The sequence below is a fragment of the Grus americana genome, chromosome 22 (assembly GCF_028858705.1).
Source record: "Grus americana isolate bGruAme1 chromosome 22, bGruAme1.mat, whole genome shotgun sequence".
NCBI lineage: Eukaryota > Metazoa > Chordata > Aves > Gruiformes > Gruidae > Grus > Grus americana.
In genome coordinates, this window is record NC_072873.1 from 7,603,832 (window position 1) to 7,624,827 (window position 20,996).

The 20,996-nt window shown below is 51.4% G+C and overlaps 1 protein-coding gene and 2 pseudogenes across 1 annotated transcript; all 3 read left to right on the forward strand.

Annotated features, from left to right (window-relative positions):
- The first annotated feature begins 2,490 nt into the window (after window positions 1-2,490).
- Window positions 2,491-2,799, forward strand: LOC129195588 (feather keratin Cos2-3-like). Its single transcript, XM_054801781.1, has one exon. The coding sequence runs from the start codon at window positions 2,491-2,493 to the stop codon at window positions 2,797-2,799; it is 309 nt and encodes a 102-aa protein (XP_054657756.1).
- A 4,196-nt stretch (window positions 2,800-6,995) lies between these two features.
- LOC129195532 (feather keratin Cos1-1/Cos1-3/Cos2-1-like) lies at window positions 6,996-7,764 on the forward strand (annotated as a pseudogene).
- Window positions 7,765-9,857: 2,093 nt separating this feature from the next.
- Window positions 9,858-10,853, forward strand: LOC129195274 (cyclin-Y-like protein 1; annotated as a pseudogene).
- The last annotated feature ends 10,143 nt before the right edge of the window (window positions 10,854-20,996 follow it).

Genomic DNA, 20,996 nt, shown 5'->3' on the forward strand with positions numbered 1-20,996 from the left:
CTTGTGTTGGAAGGGACCTTAAAGATCAACTGGTTCCAACCCCCCTGCCATGGGCAGGGACACCCTCCACTAGACCAGCTTGCCCAAAGCCCCATCCAACCTGCCCTTGCACACTGCCAGGGATCCAGGGGCAGCCACAGCTTCTCTGGGCAACCTGTGCCAGGGCCTCACCACCCTCACAGGGAAGAATTTCTTCCTAACATCTAATCTAAATCTACTCTCCTTCAGTTTAAAGCCCTTACCCCTTGTCCTATCACTACATGCCCTCGTAAAATATATTAGAAGATAAGGAAGAAGTGTTTGGACTAATGACTATAAATGACTATAAAACCTAGAGGCAGGGATAGATGGTGGGACAGCATGGCCCACACAGTGACGGATCCTGGGCTTCCAGGCGTCATGAGCAGGGTGTCTGCAGTCCTTCTACCATATTCTGTATCTTTAAGAGAAAGTGTGGTCTGAACAGTAATGGAGTCTGACAACACATAATCCAAATTCTATTGAGGCAATAAAACAGATAATCAACAACATGCCTCTATGGTGACCCGATCACTGGTAGTAAACACATAAGCAATGCCATGGCTCTGGTGGACTGTCAGGGATACTGAATGTCCAAGTCACCTGACAGCAACAGTAAATCTCACAAATATTTCTTGAATGCGGGCAAGAGTTCCACAGTCCCTTGGCTCCACCAAGGGTAGCGTGACTTGAGAGAATACCTTACATGGATAATGTGGGCCACATCCTGCTTATGCTGCCAATGCTGGTGAAGCACAGGGTGTCAGTAGGCACTATGTTAGAAAGATATAGGATAGGATGGGATGGGATAGGATGGGATAGGACAGGATAGTTTTCTGTCAGGGACCTACGATGATCATCTAGTCCAACTGCCTGACCACTTTAGGGCTGACCAAAAGTTAAATCATGGTATTAAAGACATTGTCCAAATTGGGAACTGCAGCGCACAGACCTTCTGTGCATGACCTATCAAGCTAGAAACTCATTTTTACACTGCCTGACTGTGTATCCAGCTATCCCTCACTTTATCAGCTCACTCATTCCGCCCATTGTCCACCTCACTTTCTATAATCTAGAAAACGCTGATCCATGTCTCTGTACAATCTTATATTGCAGGCTGATGTCAATCCTGATACATAAGTCTGCCAGATCATACTGCTTTCAACAGCATCTCACAAGGGTCTGAGTTTTTTCCATATCAACTAATGACCTGTAGTTTCTCATTCAGAGGAAGACATAAACTTTCCTGCTTCTCATTCTGCTTGTGCTTCTTACCAAATATTTTTATAATATGCCACATTATCTGCCAATGCCTGGTACTTCAGCATATCATCTTTTTAGCACCGAACTAGCTTTCTTTGTACGGCTTAGAGGACTTCATCAATTCCTATATATGTATACCTCTTTTTCACAGAATGCTAGAATCATAGGATGGTTTGGGTTGGAAGGCACCTTTAAATACCACCTTGTCCAAACACTCTGCCACGAGCAGGGACATCTTTCATCACATCAGCTGCTCAAAGCTCCATCCAACCTGATTTTGTTTTAGTCAATATTTCTAGAAGAGGAGGTCTATATGGTCACTACTTCTTTCTTCCTCTAAACATCTATGTAAGAACAATACATCAAAAGGAACTTGCAGACATTAAAAAAAGTGTGGAGTCTGAGGGCTCCTTTTATGCCCAATCATTCTTACATGGAAAATATGTCGGCTCTCAGCAGAACAAGTCAGGTTTGCAGGGCTCGGAGCAGATGGGGCTCTTCCTGTTCAGCCGGAAGAGCACTGAGGCATGCTTGTCCCGGAGATCCTGGGGCCTCTCATCCCAGCACTCATGAGGAGCATCCGTGCGGGAATGGGCATGACATAACCAGGAAATGCAAAGGCAGCATAGAGGGACACAGCAACACATCCCTGGGATGTTTCCGTTCATTCGGAGCAGGCAGGAAAATTGTAGCTTATGCAGCACTGCCTTTGGGCCTCAGGCAGTCTAGAGGCCAGTATAAAAGCCAGACCAACTGGTCGCTCTCTCAACCACTTCCATCACCGCCTCCTCCTTGGGAAACAGGTGAGTTGGAACCCCCTTTTCTCCTCCGCCTCCTCCTCTAGGACGGACTCTTGCCTTCCACGACATCCCAGGTGATACCTGCTCCTTGGTCTTCTGTTAGTGTTCTGCGATCATGATCATGGGAGAGAGCAGAGGCGAGATGGTCTGTCATGGAGATAGGCTGGGGCTGGGCTGGGGTAGCTTCTTGGCTATAGGCTAGGCAGGAGGATCCCTGGGCCTGGCTGCTGTCTGAAGAACCCTGCTGGGCTCAGGCACAGAAGCCCTTCTTCCCCCCTGCACAGCCTCTACCTCCCCACCCAGCAGGTGCCTTGGCTTCCTGTTGGTGGGGTCGCAGGCTCTTCCTCAGGTGTTCCTGTGCTCTGCTTCCCCCTGTCCTCTCTCCCAGGTTCACCTCCACCTTTGAGACATGTCCTGCTACAACCAGTGCCTGCCATGCCAGCCCTGCGGCCCGACCCCGCTGGCCAACAGCTGCAATGAGCCCTGCGTCAGGCAGTGCCAGAACTCCACCGTTGTCATTGAGCCCTCCCCCGTGGTGGTGATTCTTCCTGGCCCCATCCTCAGCTCCTTCCCACAGAGCACTGCCGTGGGCTCCTCCACCTCCACTGCTGTTGGCAGCATCCTCAGCCGTGACGGAGTGCCCATCAACTCTGGGTGCTGTGACCTCTCCTGCATCACCAGCCGCTACTGTGGCAGCAGAAGGTGCCCCCCTTGCTAAAGCGCCCGGTGACAGCCCAGACAAGGAGCCCTGTGAACGCAGAAGATGATGCCAGACTGAAGGACGGAAATCGTGGCCATTGCTTGGAGAGGGGCTGGGCATGTCCCTCTCTTCCGGCAAAGGGTGTCAGCCCTTTGGAAGGGGCCAGCCTGGGCTCTCTGAAAACATGGCCGATGCCTCTCGTTCCCTTCCTCCACTCTCTCCTTTCCCTCCTTTTCCTTTGTCATTTTCTGCTCCCCTGGGCCATGAGGCCAGCCAAAGGCAGCTTGGGGGCACCTGCCTGCCCCTCTCCCTCTGTGGGGCACTGACTCTTGGCTGCCCGTGGTGATCCTTCCACTGCGGGCTCCTCTTGGAGACATCTTGTTTCCCTCTTTGGACTCATTAAACCCTGCTGCATCCCAGCCTCGGGCTCTGTGTGGTCCTTTGCTCTCTGGATGCTCTCTAAAGCTGTCCAGGGAGACAGGAGATCTGCTGGGAGGGAACAAACGGGTGAGCCGGTGGAGCTCTTCTCATTCCTAGAGGACTGGGAGGGCAGGACACACTCTCTGTGGGCCTGCTTCACTCCCTGTCCCTTGCAGCTCAGAACCACATCTCTGCCTCCTCCACAGGCAGCAAGGTTTTTTGCATGGGCCTGCAAGATGACACAGAGGAGCAACTGACAGTTCCTCCCATGGTACTGCAGAGAGAGCGCTGATCAGAATAGCCCACGCTCGCTCTTTGCAGCTCATGGCAAGTGCAATCCCATCCTGGGGTGCAGGGGAAGAACAGTTGCATGGCAGAAGCTCTCTCACCACCTTCTCCTCTTCTCTGCGGCCACTAGTCCCAGCCCCTGACAGGAAGAGGATCTTTGTTTGCAGATCTCTGGGTGCCTCGTGGAAATAGGGGTGCCAAGGGAGAAGCGAGAGCGCTTTCCCCAGAGCTCAGCCTTGCACAGAAGGGCCTCCTACCAGGATGCCAAGAGAGGAGAACTGTACTGTGCCCCTCCTCCCAGCTCCCACCTCTCCCAAAGCCGACCGATCATGGGGAACAGCCTTTGGTGCTTGAACCTCAGAAACTTGGGACTACAAAGACAGCCGAGATCTTCTGCACTGACCTGTCTGTGAAACACTGAGAGTGCATGGGTTGGAAAGGAGAGGCAATGCGGGCTGGATGGTTGGGGAAAGGAATGCAGGTGAAGGGGGGTCTGGGACAACCAAGGGAGCAGGTGTTTCTTCTCTGTCATCAGTTCTGATGCAGGACCTTTGCTAGCAGACTCAGAAAGAGATGAAGCAAGCACAGAAGCTCCCATTCACAGCTTTCCTCCCACACGGCCTTCGCGATCTCCTTGTTCGTGTCAGCCTTGTGGCAGGAGAGTTGGCGGGCTGTGCTCTGCCCGTGGCTGTAAACCTGCCACTAACTTCCCAGGTACACAAGCACAAAGGCCAGTTGACATCACTGCCCACCATCCTCTGAGGGGAACAGCAGTGGGAGAGAGAGACTGCTCCTGACGGCACAGATGCACAGCAAAAACCCCACATAAATGATAAACGCTCATGGCACTTCTAATTGCCATAGATGGTGCAAAACAACAGGGACCTTGGCTGGCTTCCAGACACCCAGCCAGCTGCTCTCTCACTCTCCTTCCTCTATGGGACAGATTCCTTTAACTTATTACTAGTGAAACATAGAGCCGGATGGTGAGAAAGAGTGAAAAATCCTTCAAATACCTTCACTGCATCCTCTCCTCCTTTTCACAGACTCAGCCTCCCTCCTTCATTCACGACTCTTCTATTTCCTCCACCCCCAAGCAGCACAGTGGGATGCGGCATGGGGGGTTGTAGTCAGTACACAGTCAGTCCTTTCTGCCGCAGTTTCCTCTGCACATTTTTCCCTGCTCCAGTGTGAGCACTTCCCATAGGTTGCAGTCTGTCAAAACCAGCTCCAGCATGGGTCCTGTCCACAGGCTGCAGTCCTTCCAGATAAGACTGCTCCAGCGTGGGTCCTCCAGGGGCCACAGTTCTGCCAGCAGCCTGCTTCAGCACAGGCCCTGCACAGGCCACACTTCCTGCAGGGGATATCCTAGAATCCTGGAGTGGTTTGGGCTGGAAGGGACCTCAAAGCCCATCTAGTTCCAAACCCCCTGCCATGGGCAGGGACACCCTCCACTAGACCACGTTGCCCAAAGCCCCACCCAGCCTGGCCTTGAGCACTTCCAGGGATGGGCCATCCACAAGTTCTCTGGGCCTGTCCCAAGGATGTCACGTGGCACAAAGTCAAATGCTTTGCACAAGTCCAGGTGTACAGCACCAGTTGCTCTTCCCTTATCCACTAACGCTGTAACCCCATCGTAGAAGGCCACCAAATTTGTCAGGCACGATTTGCCCTTAGTGAAGCCATGTTGGCTGTCACCAATCGCCTCCTTAATTTCCATGTGCCTTAGCAGAGTTTCCAGGAGGATCTCCTCCATGACCTTGCCAGGCACCGGTAAGACTGACTGGCCTGTAGCTCCCCGGCTCTTCCTTTCTTCCCCTTTTTAAAAATGGGGATTGTGTTTCCCCTTTTCCAGTCAGTGGGAACTTCACCACACTGGCACAGCTTCTCAAATACGGTGTAGAGTTGCTTAGCCGCTTCATCCATGAATTCCCTCAGGATGTGTGGAGGCATCTCATCAGGTCTCATGGACTTGTGCGTCTTCAGGTTCCTTAGATGGTCTCGAACGTGATCTCCTCTGACAGTGGCTGGTTCTTCATTCTCCCAGTCCCTGCCTTTGCTTTCTGACTCTTGGGTGGTGTGGCTAGAGCACTTGCCAGTGAAGACTGAGGCAAAAAGTTGTTGAGTACCTCAGTCTTCTCCTTGTCCCAGGTAACCAGGTCTCCCATTTCATACGGGAGGGGTTCCACATTTTCCCTAGTCTTCCTTTTATCACTGACGTACCTATGTAAGATTTTCTTGTTGTCCTTGACATCCCTGGCCAGTTTTAATTCTGTCAGGGCTTTAGCCTTTCCTAACCTGATCCCTGTGTGCTTGGACAATTTCTCTCTATTCCTCCCAGCCTACCTGCCCTTGCTTCCACCCTCTGTAGGCATCCTCATTGTGTTTGAGTTTGTCCGGGAGCTCCTTGCTGATCCCCGCAGGCCTCCTGCCGTTTTTGCCTGCCTTCCTCTTTGTTGGGATGCATCGTTCCTGAGCTTGGAGGACGTGATCCTTGAATCCTTGTCTCTAAATTGGAGAGATATGCATTCGATGGATGGACCACTCGGTCTACAAGGAATTGGCTGAATGGTCGCACTCAAAGAGTTGTGGTCAACGGCTCAATGTCCAAGTGGAGAACAGTGACTCAGGATTTTATGGGGGATATGGAATTCCTGGTGCTTGACCTCCAAAGGTGTTTGAATCAAAGCTCTTGGCTTTCTTGGCCTTTCTCCCTGTACATAAAGCAAGAAGTGGAGGGCACAGGAGGCAGAGACTGCATTTCAGCTGGCAAGGGCAACCCGCTACTCTGCGGTGCTCATGGACACACCAGGGGAGAGTCCCCCTGCTATGACCTGCGTATGCCCTCGTGATGAGGGTCACACAAGTACAGACCGACACACGTGTGCTCGTGCACGCCTGCATGGAGCCATGCCAAAATCTGTACGCTCACATAAAGCCAAGAAAACATCAGCAGCTGTGGCCTCTGCTGAGGAGATGCTGGGGAGCCTGCTGGCAGGACACGACTCAAGTACCCCGGGGAAGGACCGGGCCCCAGACATGCTCACGGTGTTGCCTGAGGACCTGCAGAGTCTGCACAGAGAGGGGATGAGGCCAAGGAGCCCAGCAAATGCGTCCTGACAGCACTGTTAGTGTTGCAATAGGGTCAAACCCTCCCAGCAGAAGCCCACTGGTGTGCAACAATGAGCGACCGTCAGAGAGATGTGCCATGTCCTCTCAAATGGCAGTCCTTGGGCATCCGGTGCCCACATCCTAACCACAAACAAGCCCACAGGAATGACCCAGGTGCACATCAGTTGCCTGCACAGGATGCCATCAGCACTGGAGCTGAGTCTTCTGCCTGCGCTGACGTGTTTCTGCCCTGGAAATCCTGGGGCCTCTCGTCCCGGCACTTACAGAAGCCTTCACGTGGGGAAGCACGTGGCACAAGCCAGGAAATGAAAAGGCAGCAGTGCAGGAAACCAGGACACAGCCCATGCCATTAGCTGGGATGCTTTGCATTAGGCATGAGCTTGTCAGAACATTATTACTTCCACAAGGGGTGCCTCCGGGCCTGAGGCAGCACGAGACTCCTATAAAAGGCAGCCCAAGTCTCTGCTCTCTCATCCACTTCTCTCGCCTCCTTCTCCTTGGGAATCAGGTGAGTGGGAAGCCTCTTCTCCTCCTCCTTCGAGATCAGGTCTTTCCTCGATGCATGTCTCCGCTGATACGGACTGCCCTAGCCCAGGGCTGGGAGCTGCTTCTCATGGGAGAGGCAAGGGCAGAGAAGGTCTTCCACAGAGAGGGGCTGGGACTTAGGTGAGGCAGCTCCTGGGCTGTGAGCTGGGCAGCGTCTGCTGGGCCAGGAGGTGCCCTGCCTCCCGTGTGGTTGGGTGCAGTGCTGCTTCTCAGGTGCCCCTGTTTTCTACCTCTCCCTACCCTCTCTCCCAGGTGAACCTCTGGCCCAGAGACATGTCCTGCTCCGACAAGTGCCAGCCCTGCCAGCCTTGCCTGCCCTGCCAGCCCTGTGGCCCAACCCCGCTGGCCAACAGCTGCAATGAGCCCTGCGTCAGGCAGTGCCAGAACTCCATAGTCGTCATTGAGCCCTCCCCCGTGGTGGTGACCCTGCCTGGCCCCATCCTCAGCTCCTTCCCACAGAACACCGTTGTGGGCTCCTCCACCTCCGCTGCTGTTGGCAGCATCCTCAGCTGTGATGGAGTGCCCATCAACTCTGGGTGCTGTGACCTCTCCTGCATCACCAGCCGCTACTGTGGCAACAGGTGTCAACCCTGCTAAATCTGCTGGCAGCTTCCCCTGGCAAGATCCTCCCAAGACCTCAGAACATGCTGCTGGAGAGGAGGCAGAGATTCAGGGCATTCTATGTAGAGCTTTGGGCCATTGTTTCCTTCTTCCACTCTGCTCTCTCTCCTTCCTTTCCTGTTGCTGTCTCTCAACACCAGCCTGGCGGGGACCTGTTGGCGTCTCTCCCTCTGCAGAGTGGGCAGGCAGACAGTCGTGCCTTCAGGTGCTCCCTGTGAGCCACCTCCTTCTCTTCTTTAGACTCATTAAAGTTGTGCTGCATTCAAGCCTGGGCCTCCGAGTCCTCCTTCCTTCTGTGGCAAGTCTTCCAGTCTGGTTATGACAAAAGGTGGCTTCTTGGGGAGAATTAGCTTGGGCGCAAAAGAGGACCCTTCCTCATTCCCAGAAGATGGGAAGGGTAGGACTCACTGCCCTGGGTTGTCTTTTTTGCCCTGTCCTTGGAGTTGAGGAAGATATTCTTGGCTACTTCACAGCAGATGGCCACCATTCCTTCCAGCCTTGCTGTATATCTTCCTAGATGGGCCTGAAGCACTGCTTCCTGGATCACATTCTGTGAATGGGGAGACCAAGCCCTGTGTGAGGAGCCCATGGCTGCCAATGGATGAGGTCAGCAGCCCCTCTGGCACTCTGGGAAGGGATCTCCTCTAGCTCTGGATTGAGCTGTGCTGGGGGATGAGGCTCGAATAGAGGATGGCTCCAAAGGGCACGCAGGGCTGAGGTAATGCACAAGTTAGGATTGGTAGCAACCACACAATGGAGTCCCCACTCTCTGTGAACCCAGCACCCCCATGGGCCGCTGCAGCTCTGGGAGAGCACCCAGTGCCCAAATACCCGTGGCTGCTCTGTGGTTTCTTGTCTCCTTTAAGCCTAGGGCAGCTTTCCTGAGCCTTTAAGGTTGTACCACTGCCAGATCCCAGCTCTGCTCTGGAAAGGCTCTGTGCAAGAGCAGTTACCCCCTCCATCCCCACTGGGCCACTGCGGCAACAGTGGGACACATTTCTGAGCTCAGAAGCTTCTCTGATCTGTCTCTGCTGGGCCATTCGCATGTCTCCTGTGTTGGCTTATATTCTCAGGCACCAGCTGGACCAAAAACCTTGGCATATCAGAGGCCTTGGCCAGGAGGAGGTGCCAAGGCAGAAGGGTGGCCATGCACATCGGGAGCTCTGTGGACTGCCTTCCCCGCAGCAAAAGGTGAAATTCCAGCAGAGGGGCTTTCTGCCTGGAGGCTCAGTTATGAGATCCTTCATCTGCCTCCTAGCCACCCAACTGTGAAGCAAAGCGATGAAGGCGTTGAGGCACTGACCCCATCTTCCCTGTTATCGAGGTCTGTGTAAGCCCAGCTCAGCAGGCCCTAAGTCCACAAAGCATCTGCTCCCTGCATATCCCTGCAGGAAATCCCCGCTCTCTGGCCACCATCCCACCATTTACAGGCAGACGGTGACTGGGCAGATGGCAGCAGTGCGCAGAGTGTCCCCACAGTAACATGAGCTCTCCGCAGCCCAGTGATTCCCTGCCTTCTCATGGCTTGTTTCAGGTGTTCATCTTCCCTGAGCCTGGGTGAACTACTTGTGGCTTCGCTGTTAATGCCAACATTTAGGTATGCTTTTCAGTGATACTTGAAGATTTTTTAGATGTCAGACTTCAGTCCCAGGTAGTGGTCTAAATCCTGGCATCCCTCAGGTATCCATGGTCTCCTGGGTGCAGAAAAGGAACTCCTGAAGGCACTTATGGCTCAAAATAACATCTCAGGCGTACAGTGCCCCATGGACCACATGAGGTTCTACTCACGCTCCTCCTGCCTACAGTTTGGGGCAGAGGCGCCATCTTTGTCCATCCCTCTGGGTGCTGGGCACCTTCTTTCTGTGCCCAGAAACCAAGGCTTCACCTCCTCCTTCATGAGACCTGCCGCCCCTGCACTGGGGTCTGTTGCCAGCACCCAGGCATCTCCAGTTCCTCCCCACTGTGGGCATGGCCCCCACGGGTAGCCCCACAGGTTGAGAATTGGTCGTGCCCTGGGGACACGGTGGTACAGGACAGGCACCAACCCAACCATAGCACAAACAGGGGGGATGACCCTGTCTGTACTCAGCTTCCCTGGCTCCCCAAGTGCTCTGAGGCAGGGACAGCCTGAACTCTGCTCACATCGCCACTGCTCCTCACATGCAGGCCAAGGCTTTCCCAGCGCTGCAGTCCCTGGCTGTTGGAGATCTGTCATTACCCCTTGTCTGCTCCATGTGGCTTCTTGTGATGACAGAGCCTCCGTCCTCTTTGTAGCCACCCTTTAAGTAGGAGACTACTGTGATGAGGTCTCCCTCGAGCCTTCTGTTCTCCAGGGAGAAAAGATTTTCCTCCTTCAGTCTTTCCTCATAGGATAGGTTCTCTAGCCCTTTGGTCATCTTTGACACATACAAGGTGATAGCAGCAGGCGGCAGATCAGGATCAGTGGAGGCCAAGTCAGGGGACTCAGATCCCAGCAGTGGCAGCTCCCATCTCCAGCACATTAGTGACCAGGTTTTCCTAGGTGGTTTAGCTCTGGAACCTGATCTACCTGATCATCCCAGATCAAACACAATATTCCTGAGCAAGTCTCAAATAGATGTGCAAGAGAAGAGGAGGAGTAACCACACTGACTGTGTTTCTCCTGGGCAGCTTAAAAAATATACAGCTCATGCTCAACAATAGTCATAGATGACCGTGCAGTCAATCAATCTGATCTTGGAAGCATGATAAAGTGCATCATTAGCAATATTCTACTGTATAAAGAACAGAGATTCAGAGAGATGATTGGATGTTTTTGAGGAAAAATCTCATCCTCTCACACAGGAAGAAGTTCCAGATGACTACTACAAGCATGGCCCTGATCGCAAACACAGTTTGGACACTTTCAGTGTTCCACAGCTGATAGCTCAATATGCAGTTTGGTTTATCTGGAAAGGCTTTTAACCTATGCAGAGATTGACATATGCCCTAGTAACTGAAAGAGGATAGTCCCAGGAGATGTAATTCTGTCTTCTACGCTTGCTCCATGCAGTGACAATGAGGATGTCATTCCCCAGCAAGGTTAGAAGATACATGGAGAAGATAATGGCACACGGGACCATGTGCTCACCTAGAGAGGTCGGGAAGCCCAGAGGAATGACATCAGTTACAGGTGTAACTTGTTCTCCTTTGCCATGGCTCTAAAAATTACAAAGGAGGTTATCTCAAAGTACAAAAAAAAAAAAAAAAAAAAAAAAAAAAAAAAAAAAAAAAAAAAGAATGTGACGGAAGGCCCTAACCAGTACAAATTTCAGCTCGAGATTGCAAATAATCACCTGCATGATCATCCACATTAAGCCAATTCTGTCCCCGGAGGAATGCGTTCTCTTAAACCAAAAGTGAACATAAATGGAATTTAAGGATGCTATAAAAATAGCAAAGTGCAGTGGGTTTTTTTCCAGTTCAGCTACTCCTGACATGTAGCTCTCAACAGTTTGAAGACGATAATGAGAATTTTTTTTTTAAATGTACTCCTTTTTGACTCTGAGCCATGCTATTCTCCCTTGTGTGATTTTATTCTTTCAGAGAATAATTGCAATTTCCCAGTTCTCAGAAAGATGTCAAATGGGAGTCTTGTCCATGTTCTTTCCTGACTGTGTTCCTTGTCCTGTCCTCCACCTTCTTACTTCTTGCTTATGTTTATGTGGGATCCACACCGAGCTGAGGGGCATTCTGAGACCAACACTCCTGTTTGTGTGTGAGAAAGTCAGAAAACCACCTCCAGGAGGACATCCTGGGGGCGATCCTACAGACGGCCATGTGGAAGAATCATCCCCTGAGCTCTCCACAGACACAACGTGCATCCAGTTTTCTAACTGTAGGTGTAGGCGAGGAAGCACAGAAGATGTGAACATGTTAACTGAGCAGGTTAATGCAGAACCTGTCTTTGCTTCTCAGTGGCCATCCACCTTTCCGTCCCTCTCAGGCACATGACACCTCTTTTCTTCACGTGCCTCATTCTCTTTGCCTCCTGATTGTCCCTGTTCTGTCTCTCCTTCTCACACATCCCAATTTGATACAGACTAAGTTCTGCCTGTCACTCCAGAAGGCTTCACTGCTTACACATACACTTTTACTGTCTCAGAAAGGAAAACTCAGCTAAACCATCTTTGTAGCCACCAGGGCTGGTTTTGTCACCTTCCCACACAGTTGCTCTCCAAGGTCAGCTCTTTGCTCCACCAAATGGATTTAGCATGACACGGTGCACAGAGGGACAAACTCATTCCTAGAAATGGACTGAACAGCTGGCTTTTGTCAGGAAATGGGGGCACCGGGATTCTCGCCAGCAAAACAACGGTGATTCCCCTGAGATGGAGGAGAGACATGAAAAGCAATGGATTGGCTTGGGGCATGGGTGGGAATCCAGTAGAACAGACAGTCTTCCCCAGTCTCTGGATAATGGGTCTTTTTCACATGCCGAGGGTTTGGCTGATGTCCAGGTGTGTGGCTAGGAAGGGATTTTTCCTTCCTCGGGCTATTTTGGCTAGGAATACACCCACAAGAGCAGTCGTGTCTCACCACAAGGGCTCCTTTCTGCAAGAGTGTGCTTCAGAATGAGAGCGGGAAAAGCCAGTCAGATACATCTTCTTAATACTCATTCCCATGCCTCAGTTAGTTTCATCTCAGGGGGTTTGATGGAGCCTGTTGTGGTTCATACGGCATCCCTCAATAGCTCTCCCCCAAGTCCAGGCACTCCTTGAACTTGACGGTTTTATTGGGCTATTTTGCTTTTTTTCCCAAGACCCTGGATCTGAACTCAGACCAAAAAGTCACACCAGCATGCTGTTGCTGACCTTTGTCTTTGCTACACAGGCTGGGGAGGCAGAGACCCAGTCTCACCACAACCCCGGCATGCCACTGCTGGACAAGCTTAGGTCTACAAGCACGCAGTGCTGGGGAGGGAGACACTGCACAGGGAACACACACAGACACACTTTTTCTGTGTGATCGCGCATGCTGTGGTTACCAGTGTGGGCTCAGTGGAGAGACAGGTGGTGCTGTCCTGCAGCTTGGCATCCTGCACATGGAAAAACACCGGGGATTTCTCCACAGAAAGCACAGAGGAGAACCTCTCTGAATATACACAAGGTTTGGATTTATCCATCCACAGCAGGATCTGAGAGACCTGGGTCAGCGACCCCTCTTGCTCCAATCCTTCTAGCCTGAAAGACACATCTCACCAAAGACTGCAAGTCCCATCAGGTTTGCCAGAAAAAAAACAGGACTATGTCATGCTTTCCCTTTCACAGGTTGACCACAGAGTTTCAAGAAAGAGGGAGTTGGTGCTTGCAGGTTCACATCTTCTTCCTCTGTCTCCAAACCTCACTGTGGAGAGTAGAAAAAATCTGCTGCAGACAGACCTCCTTACACCCCCACACTGCTGACCCAGGGAGGCTCTCTAGAGACATGATAGACTGGTGCTCGTCCCAAGGAAAGGAATCAAGTTGCAATCTTTGCTATGTCACAGGTTCCCTAGGGCCAGGGCCAGGTCTTTCAGCACTTGGAGATTCTTACTTGAGCAGTGAGGCAGCAGCTGGGCTTTTCACAGACCTCTAAGTCAGAAGGTATTTGAGCATCCTCTCAGGCAGACATGCCTGCTGTAGAACTGCTGCCTCCAAACTCCAGGTCACATGGGACAAAGGGGCCTTGGGCACCTGAAAAGTCGTGTTGTAGATTAAGGAACAGATCATGCAGGCCACTGCCAGGCAACAGAAGGCTGCCAGGAGCCTTCCAGTATCTTGTGTGTCATGGTGATCTTCCAGGCAGCTTCTCTCCCTAGCTGGCATCATGACTCACAAGTCCATGATCCTCCCTCCTCTTCCTTAGTTTTCAGGTGACTCATGTGGAGGGAAAATTCCTACTGACTCTGGCCCAGTCCCCTCCCTCAAGACAACCTGGGGAGGTCAGCTTTTACCTCCTGATTCCTCAGGCTGAACATGAGGGGATTCAACAGGGGCATCTTTGTGGTGCAGAAGTCAGAAGACCACTCTGTCCTCGGGTACTTGAGACCATGGGCAAATAATTGGTGGCCACTACATTGAGGTAGGCAGCGCAGATGGAGAAGATATGACACTTGCCCAAGACAGAGTGGACTCTCAGGACAGACAAGATGACGCAGACGTAGGAGGTGGGGATGGAGGTGAAACGGGTGATAGTGATGATCGTGCCAAGAAAGATCACCACCCTCTCACTGAGGCTGGTGCCCCCACCAACTGGCCTTTGCACATCTTGGATGTTCTCGGGAGCTGGATGGAGCCGAAGCTTATGTTCACTCTATCCATTCAGAAAGACACGGGGAAAGGAGTAGGGATCCACACAAGGAATCTGTGGAAGAAGGGATGGGGCTGCCATTCAGTGTTTAGCATCTCAGGTCTGGGAATGATGGCCAGGATGGGGCAGTGTCTCTGGGGAAGCTCCCCAGAGCAGAGATTGCCAGTCTACTTGGAGCATCTCCATGAACACCAAGGCCAGAGCTTGGCTAGCCCTGTGCCCCAGCATGGGGGAGATGAGTCAGGTCCCTCCTTTGAATTGCTCCTTGCACTCCACAAGAGCTACAAGAGAGTTCCGAGTTGTGCACGGGCAGGCGGTAACTCAGATCTTTGTGACAGGAGGTACTTGCCACTGGTGTGGGCTGAGTTGTGCCAGACTCCCTCCTCAGGTTAAACAGGTCTCCCCTTGACCACCAAGAGTCACTAGGCCATGGCTCCACCATGCATGTCCGCCCTACTCAGAGGAAAGGCACCTCCAGGGTGCCTCTCTCCTGCCCTGTCCTGCTGACGAGGGGAGTAATAGAGTGGCTTGGTGGGCACGTGGCACCCAGCCAAGGTCGACCCACCACAGCAACACAATCCAGTGTGTCACTCTGCTGCCATCACTGTCCTTCAGAGGTCAGAAAGAGTGAGAAGAGCTAAACTTCATTGGCAAGTGGGGGAAAAGAAATCTAACTTCTCTATCAGTTCACCTTCTTAAAAGAAAGACTGAAATTACGTCGTTCAGCTGTCATCAGCTGGACTGTTTTGCCTTCATGCAAATGGCACTTGCAGTTCCACAATTAAGCAGTGAAACAATGAGGCCACTGGGAGGGGGCTGACGGACTGTGAGCGCTGTACCCTGAAGTGATGACAGTGCAGCATGGACCACCTGGACATTCTCTTCACTGCAAGAAGGACATTGAGGTGCTGGAGCATGTCCAGAGAAGGGCAACAAAGCTGGTGAAGGGTCTGGAGCACAAGTCTTATGAGGAGCGGCTGAGGGAACTGGGGTTGTTTAGTCTGGAGAAGAGGAGGCTGAGGGGAGACCTTATCACTCTCTACAACTACCTGAAAGGAGGTCGTGGTGAGGCGGGTGTTGGTCTCTTCTCCCAAGCAACAAGTGATAGGACAAGAGGAAATGGCCTCATATTGCTCCAGGGGAGGGTTAGGTTGCATAGTAGGAAAAATTTCTTCACCGAAAGGGTGGTCAGACATTGGAACAGGCTCCCCAGAGAGGTGGTGGAGTCACCGTCCCCGGAGGTGTTCAAGAAGCGTGTAGACATGGCACTTTGGGACGTGGTCTAGTAGACATGGTGGTATTGGGTTGATGGTTGGACTTGATGATCCTAGAGGTCTCTTCCAACCTTAAAGATTCTAATAATTCTAATAATTCTAATTGGACAGTCAACTGCTCAAAGGAATTTCAGTTCCAGAAAGGACTTGGATCCAGCAGTTCTCAGATCTCAGTGAGTATGAGCTTCATTTCTCAGAAACACATTCTAGGATAAAATTACTGCTTCTCTAGCCTTACAAGAGAGAGTATTTCATAGAAAGTTAAGATTTTAAATTGGGGTGTGTGGGGGTGTGTGTGGGTGTGTGTATGGGGGTGCGTGTGGGTGTGAATACACTAATATTAAGGGACTATCACCAGAAAGTCTTCCACAGTCATAGACGATGCCTATTCTGTTTCTTGAGTCTGCCCGGAATGCCATCAGGAGTGGAAATGGATGTTTCCACAGAAGACAACTCAATGCTAAAGTAATAGAATAATAGAATCATAGATCATCATGCACTGGGTTGGAAGGGACGATTACTGTAGTTAGTGTCTGGGTCCCTATCTTAATCATGGTGTCCTCATATGCGGCTTGGGTCTCTGTCTCAACCATCGTGTTCTTTGATGTAGTTTGGATCCCTGGCTCAATCAAGGCATTCTCAGCTGTGTTTTGGTCCCTGTCTTAATCACGGTCCTCTGATAGAACTGAATTGTAGCTTGACAGGCACAGGCCAAGCCTCAATGCAGTGCTAAAAGCTGCTGGTTTTCACTGGGGTAGGCAAGGCATCCTTTTATTAGGTGGCATGTCAATTTACCAGGAATGCTACCTTGTTCAAGTGTAAAATCCCAGACTATGGGAGGTGATGACTGTCCTTGGCATTTGCCCAAATCCTTCCACACACCCTGCCACCCAGGGACCGGCCACCTCTCAGGGCACGTTTCACTGTTGCCGCACCCAAAAGTTGTCTCTTGTTATGCCAGCATGACACCAGATTCCGCAAACCCCACAATAAGTCAGCAGTGTTACTTAGTAGAGCTGTTACTTAAACAGCTCAAGGGTGAACAGGGTCCTCGAAGCCTGCACAACAAAACAACCCAGGTGGGAAAAGGCAGGTGTACTCCCTCATCCTCTCCACAAGACAGCTCCCCAGCACAGTAAGGGCCTCAATGCCAGGGCAAAGCACATAGCTTTTGCTTCTATTAGCCTGCTCCAAGTTCAGCCAAATAAAGAGATAAGCAGTGCAGCAAGCAAACTCCCTGACCCACACAAAGGCCTGCCAGTTAGAAACTACTACAGCCATAGCACACTCAATTCAAAACTGCCGTTGTCTCGAGCCCCATGTCGAAGGCGAAAGACTGGAGTGAGTTGCCCTTGTCTGGCCTCCCGGTGCCCATCGTGACACTCTCTCACTCCCCCTACTCAGTGGGAAATAAGACTAAAAAGTCATGGGTTGAGATAAAGGCAGTTTCATGAATAAAAGCAAAGGTTGCATGCAGAAGCAAAGCAAAAAGATTTATTCGCTACTTGCCATCGGCAAACGATTTTCAGCCCCTTCCTGCACAACAGGGCCAGAGTACGTGTAGTGGTGCCTTCAGAAGACAAACGTCCTGAAAACAAATGCCCCCCTCCCCTTTCTCCTGCATTTTATTGCTGAGCCTGACATCATATGGTATGGAATATGCCTTTGGTCAGTCTGGGTCTGCTGTCCTGGTTATGTCCCCTCCCAACCTCTTGCCCACAGCCAGCCTACTGGCCTTTAGGAGGTGGGGTTGGAGAGACACCTTTGCTGCTGTGCAAGCACTGCTCAGCAATAGCCAAAACTTTGCTGGTGCATCAACACCATTCTAGCTACAAATATGAAGCAAAGCACTATGAGGGCTGCTGTGGGGGCAGCTAACTCCATCCCAAACAGACCCAATACCTGTGTTACAGCAAAATCAAATGTAGCATGCAATTCAAACCAAGACAGTTGCTGCTAAAGACATCTATCGTATAGCCCTACCCCTGTGACAGTTAATGTTTATCCAAACAATGTGCTCTTCTTCTGTTAATTAAGATGAGATTGCCAAAAGGCAGAAGCGTAACTGATATACTGCTAGTTTTACCAAAAAACCTTGAAGAATTGCTGAGGATTGCCAAAGAAGTAGAAAACTAGGGGAAAGGTAATTCCAACGGGGGGAGACCCCAACCACCGACTTCACGGACCACCCACCCTAATTACACCACCGACTCAAAAGAAAGAACTACTAGGCATGCGAACTAATTTACACAGGAGGCTAAGGTTCATTAACCAATCATATAATGATAAATAATACATATGTAGTAGAAACATGAATATGTTAATATTAAGTGTGTAAATGACTGTTGATTTGTAGAGTCGGTGTGCTGGCTTGGGGCAGTCACCCATATCTGTGCGAATACGCAATAAAATACCTCTGCTCTGTGTGTTTATTGGCGTATCGCACACTAGGTAAACAACCCCCCAGTTTTGGGACAACACCTGTGTGCTCACATTTGAGTAAGCGTTTGTGTTGGTGGAGGTACACTGTGTGTGTTTTCACCTATGTATATGTGTGAGAGATGTGCACACACATCTATGTGCACATGCTTGGGGCAATACATGAAGGTGTGTCCAAATAACCACGTATATATGCGCACTCTTTGTGTGTGCATGTGAGCACGTTTTTACATGCACTTTGGTGTATGTGGTTGTGAAATTCCTTTCATTTGCTTATAAGTCAATAGGTGAGGTCAGGATGAAGACAAAGGGTCCAAGTGAAACCTTCAGTGAAACTGTGGTCTGACTCGGACATCCCACAGGGGCAAGATGCTGTGACTGTCCCGGTTCGCCCATGCCTGCTGCACCATTTCTAATGGATGTTATCTGGATAACAGCCCCTCTGCTTGCAGACCTCTTTGCTAAGAAGCAGGAGTGGTGACACTTGGGAATTGGACCCTCCCCTTCCTCCATCCCAGCCCAGGAGACAGGAGCAAAAGAAGGACATGTGGGGAAAAACTGAGACGACTCCTTCAGCTCAGAACAACATAACAGACCACCTGGAGAGTACCCAGTAAGAGTAAACAAGCACTCCACCAGCCCTGTCCTGGGACAGCTGAGTGGTCTTGGCCTCCAGAGATGGCAGGCATCCCAGTCTAAGAGCTCAGGGGCTAGATACGGCGTCCCCTGATTTCCTGGGGATGACAATGAGCAGGGTGAGATTCTCCCTCCCGATGCTTTTCTGCAGCCCAAAGCCAATGCCTGAGACTCTTGCAGAGGTGGAAGGGGGCATGGGGACAGTTGGACCCGTGCACGTGTGGGGGATAGGGAGGGAAGAGAGGGCCCTGCTGCTGTGGTATCCTCTATTTCCCATCAGCAAGCACGACTGTGCAATAACTACAGATGTGGAAAGTCTGTCTGGAAGAAGGGAAGCAAGTCACCAAGAGGAATAGCCCAAGGAGAAGCACAAAAGAGGACTTCCTTCCCAAAAGGGGCCAACATTTCACCATCTCCTAAAGTGTCCTTTCTTCCACTGCCAGAAGTCCCCGAGGGGAAAAGGGTATTTTCCTCATCCACCCGGGGAATAGCAGCAGGCTTTGGGGTGTGTGGCCTTCAATTAGATGTCCATTTTCCCCCAGGGTCCAGTTACTGAGACTTAAACTGAGATTTCAAGATCTTGGTGGCTGAAAACAAAAGCAGTCGTCAACTCCTTTGGCTCTCCCTGTGCTACCTACAGGGACCATTCTTCCCGTCTCAGGACAGCAACATCAGGACCTCCGTCCCTTGGTCTCAGACCCTGCCTGACTCAGAACCAAGTCAATGAGCTGCTGAGTGTACTTGGCATTGGCTTGATCATGAGAGGCCTGTGTCCAGTCGCAAACATTAATGACACTCCATCAGAAGCATCTGCTCAGGGATGGCCTGGCGGGCAGGATTCCTCAGTCCGTCTCCCTGTACATAAAGTTAATCCCACTCCTTCAGTCTCCTTAGCACTGGGGAGAGGGGACATATCCTGGCCTGGAGGAAGATGCAAAGGTGTTTACCAGCAGAGCTGAAAGACTCCAATTATTATTATGTTGAATTAAACTAAGATTCCATGCTAGTGTGAACCTGTCCTTGCTGAGGCTTGAAATTTGCTGGGGCAGAGTGTGAAATTTGGAGAGGCAGGAAAAGGAGGGCTCAGGAGACAGAGCCTGTGCACTTGGCAGATCTCTGCCGGGTCAGTGCCATCACCGTTCAGCTGCTCCTTCTGGCCTGGGGAACCTGCTGCTCTGTGATGCTCATGGCCAGAGCAGTGGAGAGCGCCCCTGCGTTGGGCGGCACGCTCCCTCATGATGAGTGGCGCACAAGGACACTCAAATACCCGTGATCATGCAGATCTATGTGGAGTCATGCACAATTTTGCGCACCCACATGCATTCACAGAGATCCATATGCGCAAGTGTCCACACAAGAAGCACACATGCATTAACAGAAGTTAACTGTGGACTTAAATGAGGGGATGCTGGATCTCACCCCAGCAGGGAAGGTCTGGAGCACCTCGAGGTAGAATAAAGCTCCGGACACATCAATGCAATAGGACTCCCAGAGACTTCCGAGACCGGGCAGGAGGACAAACAGGCTGGCAGTATTCTCAGATATTCTCAAATCAAATCCCAGCAACACCGCCCACTCACCTGAGGAAGTGACAACAAATGCCTGTCTGGCAAGCTGGGAGGGAGCAAGTTGGGAGGAAGGGATGGAGGAAGAAACAAGGGTATAACATGCCCTCTCACACAGAAGCCTTTGGGTGTCTGGCTGAGGATTGTGCAGATGCAAGTAGTTAGGTCCAGGCCACAATCACCTGGGGATGGGACCTTTCTGGCACTTTGGTCCACATCTTCTGCCTGTGTATTAACACACTCCTGTCCTTGAAATCCTTGTGCTTGTCATTCTAGCACACCGTGGGGGCTGTGGTCTCTCCAACTTGTCCAGCTGCTACTGCAGCAGAAGGTGCTTCCCCTCCTAAAGCTGCTAGCGAAGGCTCTGTCACGTGGTGACCCCTCACCATTCCCAGAGGAAAGGTAGAGTGGGAGATACTGAGTAGACCCCATTCAGGACCTGTCCCTTGGAGCTAAGGAAGGTTTCTCCAGAGCCAATGGCCATGAGGCCCTGCCTTGCTTTGTCCCTCCTGAGAAATGTCTTTGCAGCCTCAGAATATGTCCTGCAGGTGTGGACCCTGACCAGTGCTGGGCTCTGGTGAGGAGCCTGGGGCCCACAGGAGGCCCTTAGAGGGCAGCATCCCTACAGGCTCTTGTGGTCCTCTTGCTCTGCTGGGGAGGTGGCTCGGACAGAAGGTGGTGGTTAAGGATGGCACATTTTCCTGTACTGTGGGAAGAGGGAAGGGAAAGAGTTGCATCGCAGGAAGAGAGGATGGGGTGTTGCCTACATGTCCCAAGGGTGGCCAGAGGCTTACCAAATTATTGTTTTCACCAACAGAAGCCATTAGAGGATGTAATCTACCTGAGGAAGGGAAGGCCCTGAACTGCTTGCAGGAGACTGCTGAGCATGCTGACACGCATCCACTCAAAGTCCTGCTTGAAGATCTCTGCAGCAGGAATTAAACCCGTGCTCTGACCCAGCACACCTTGCAGCCCCTCACAGACA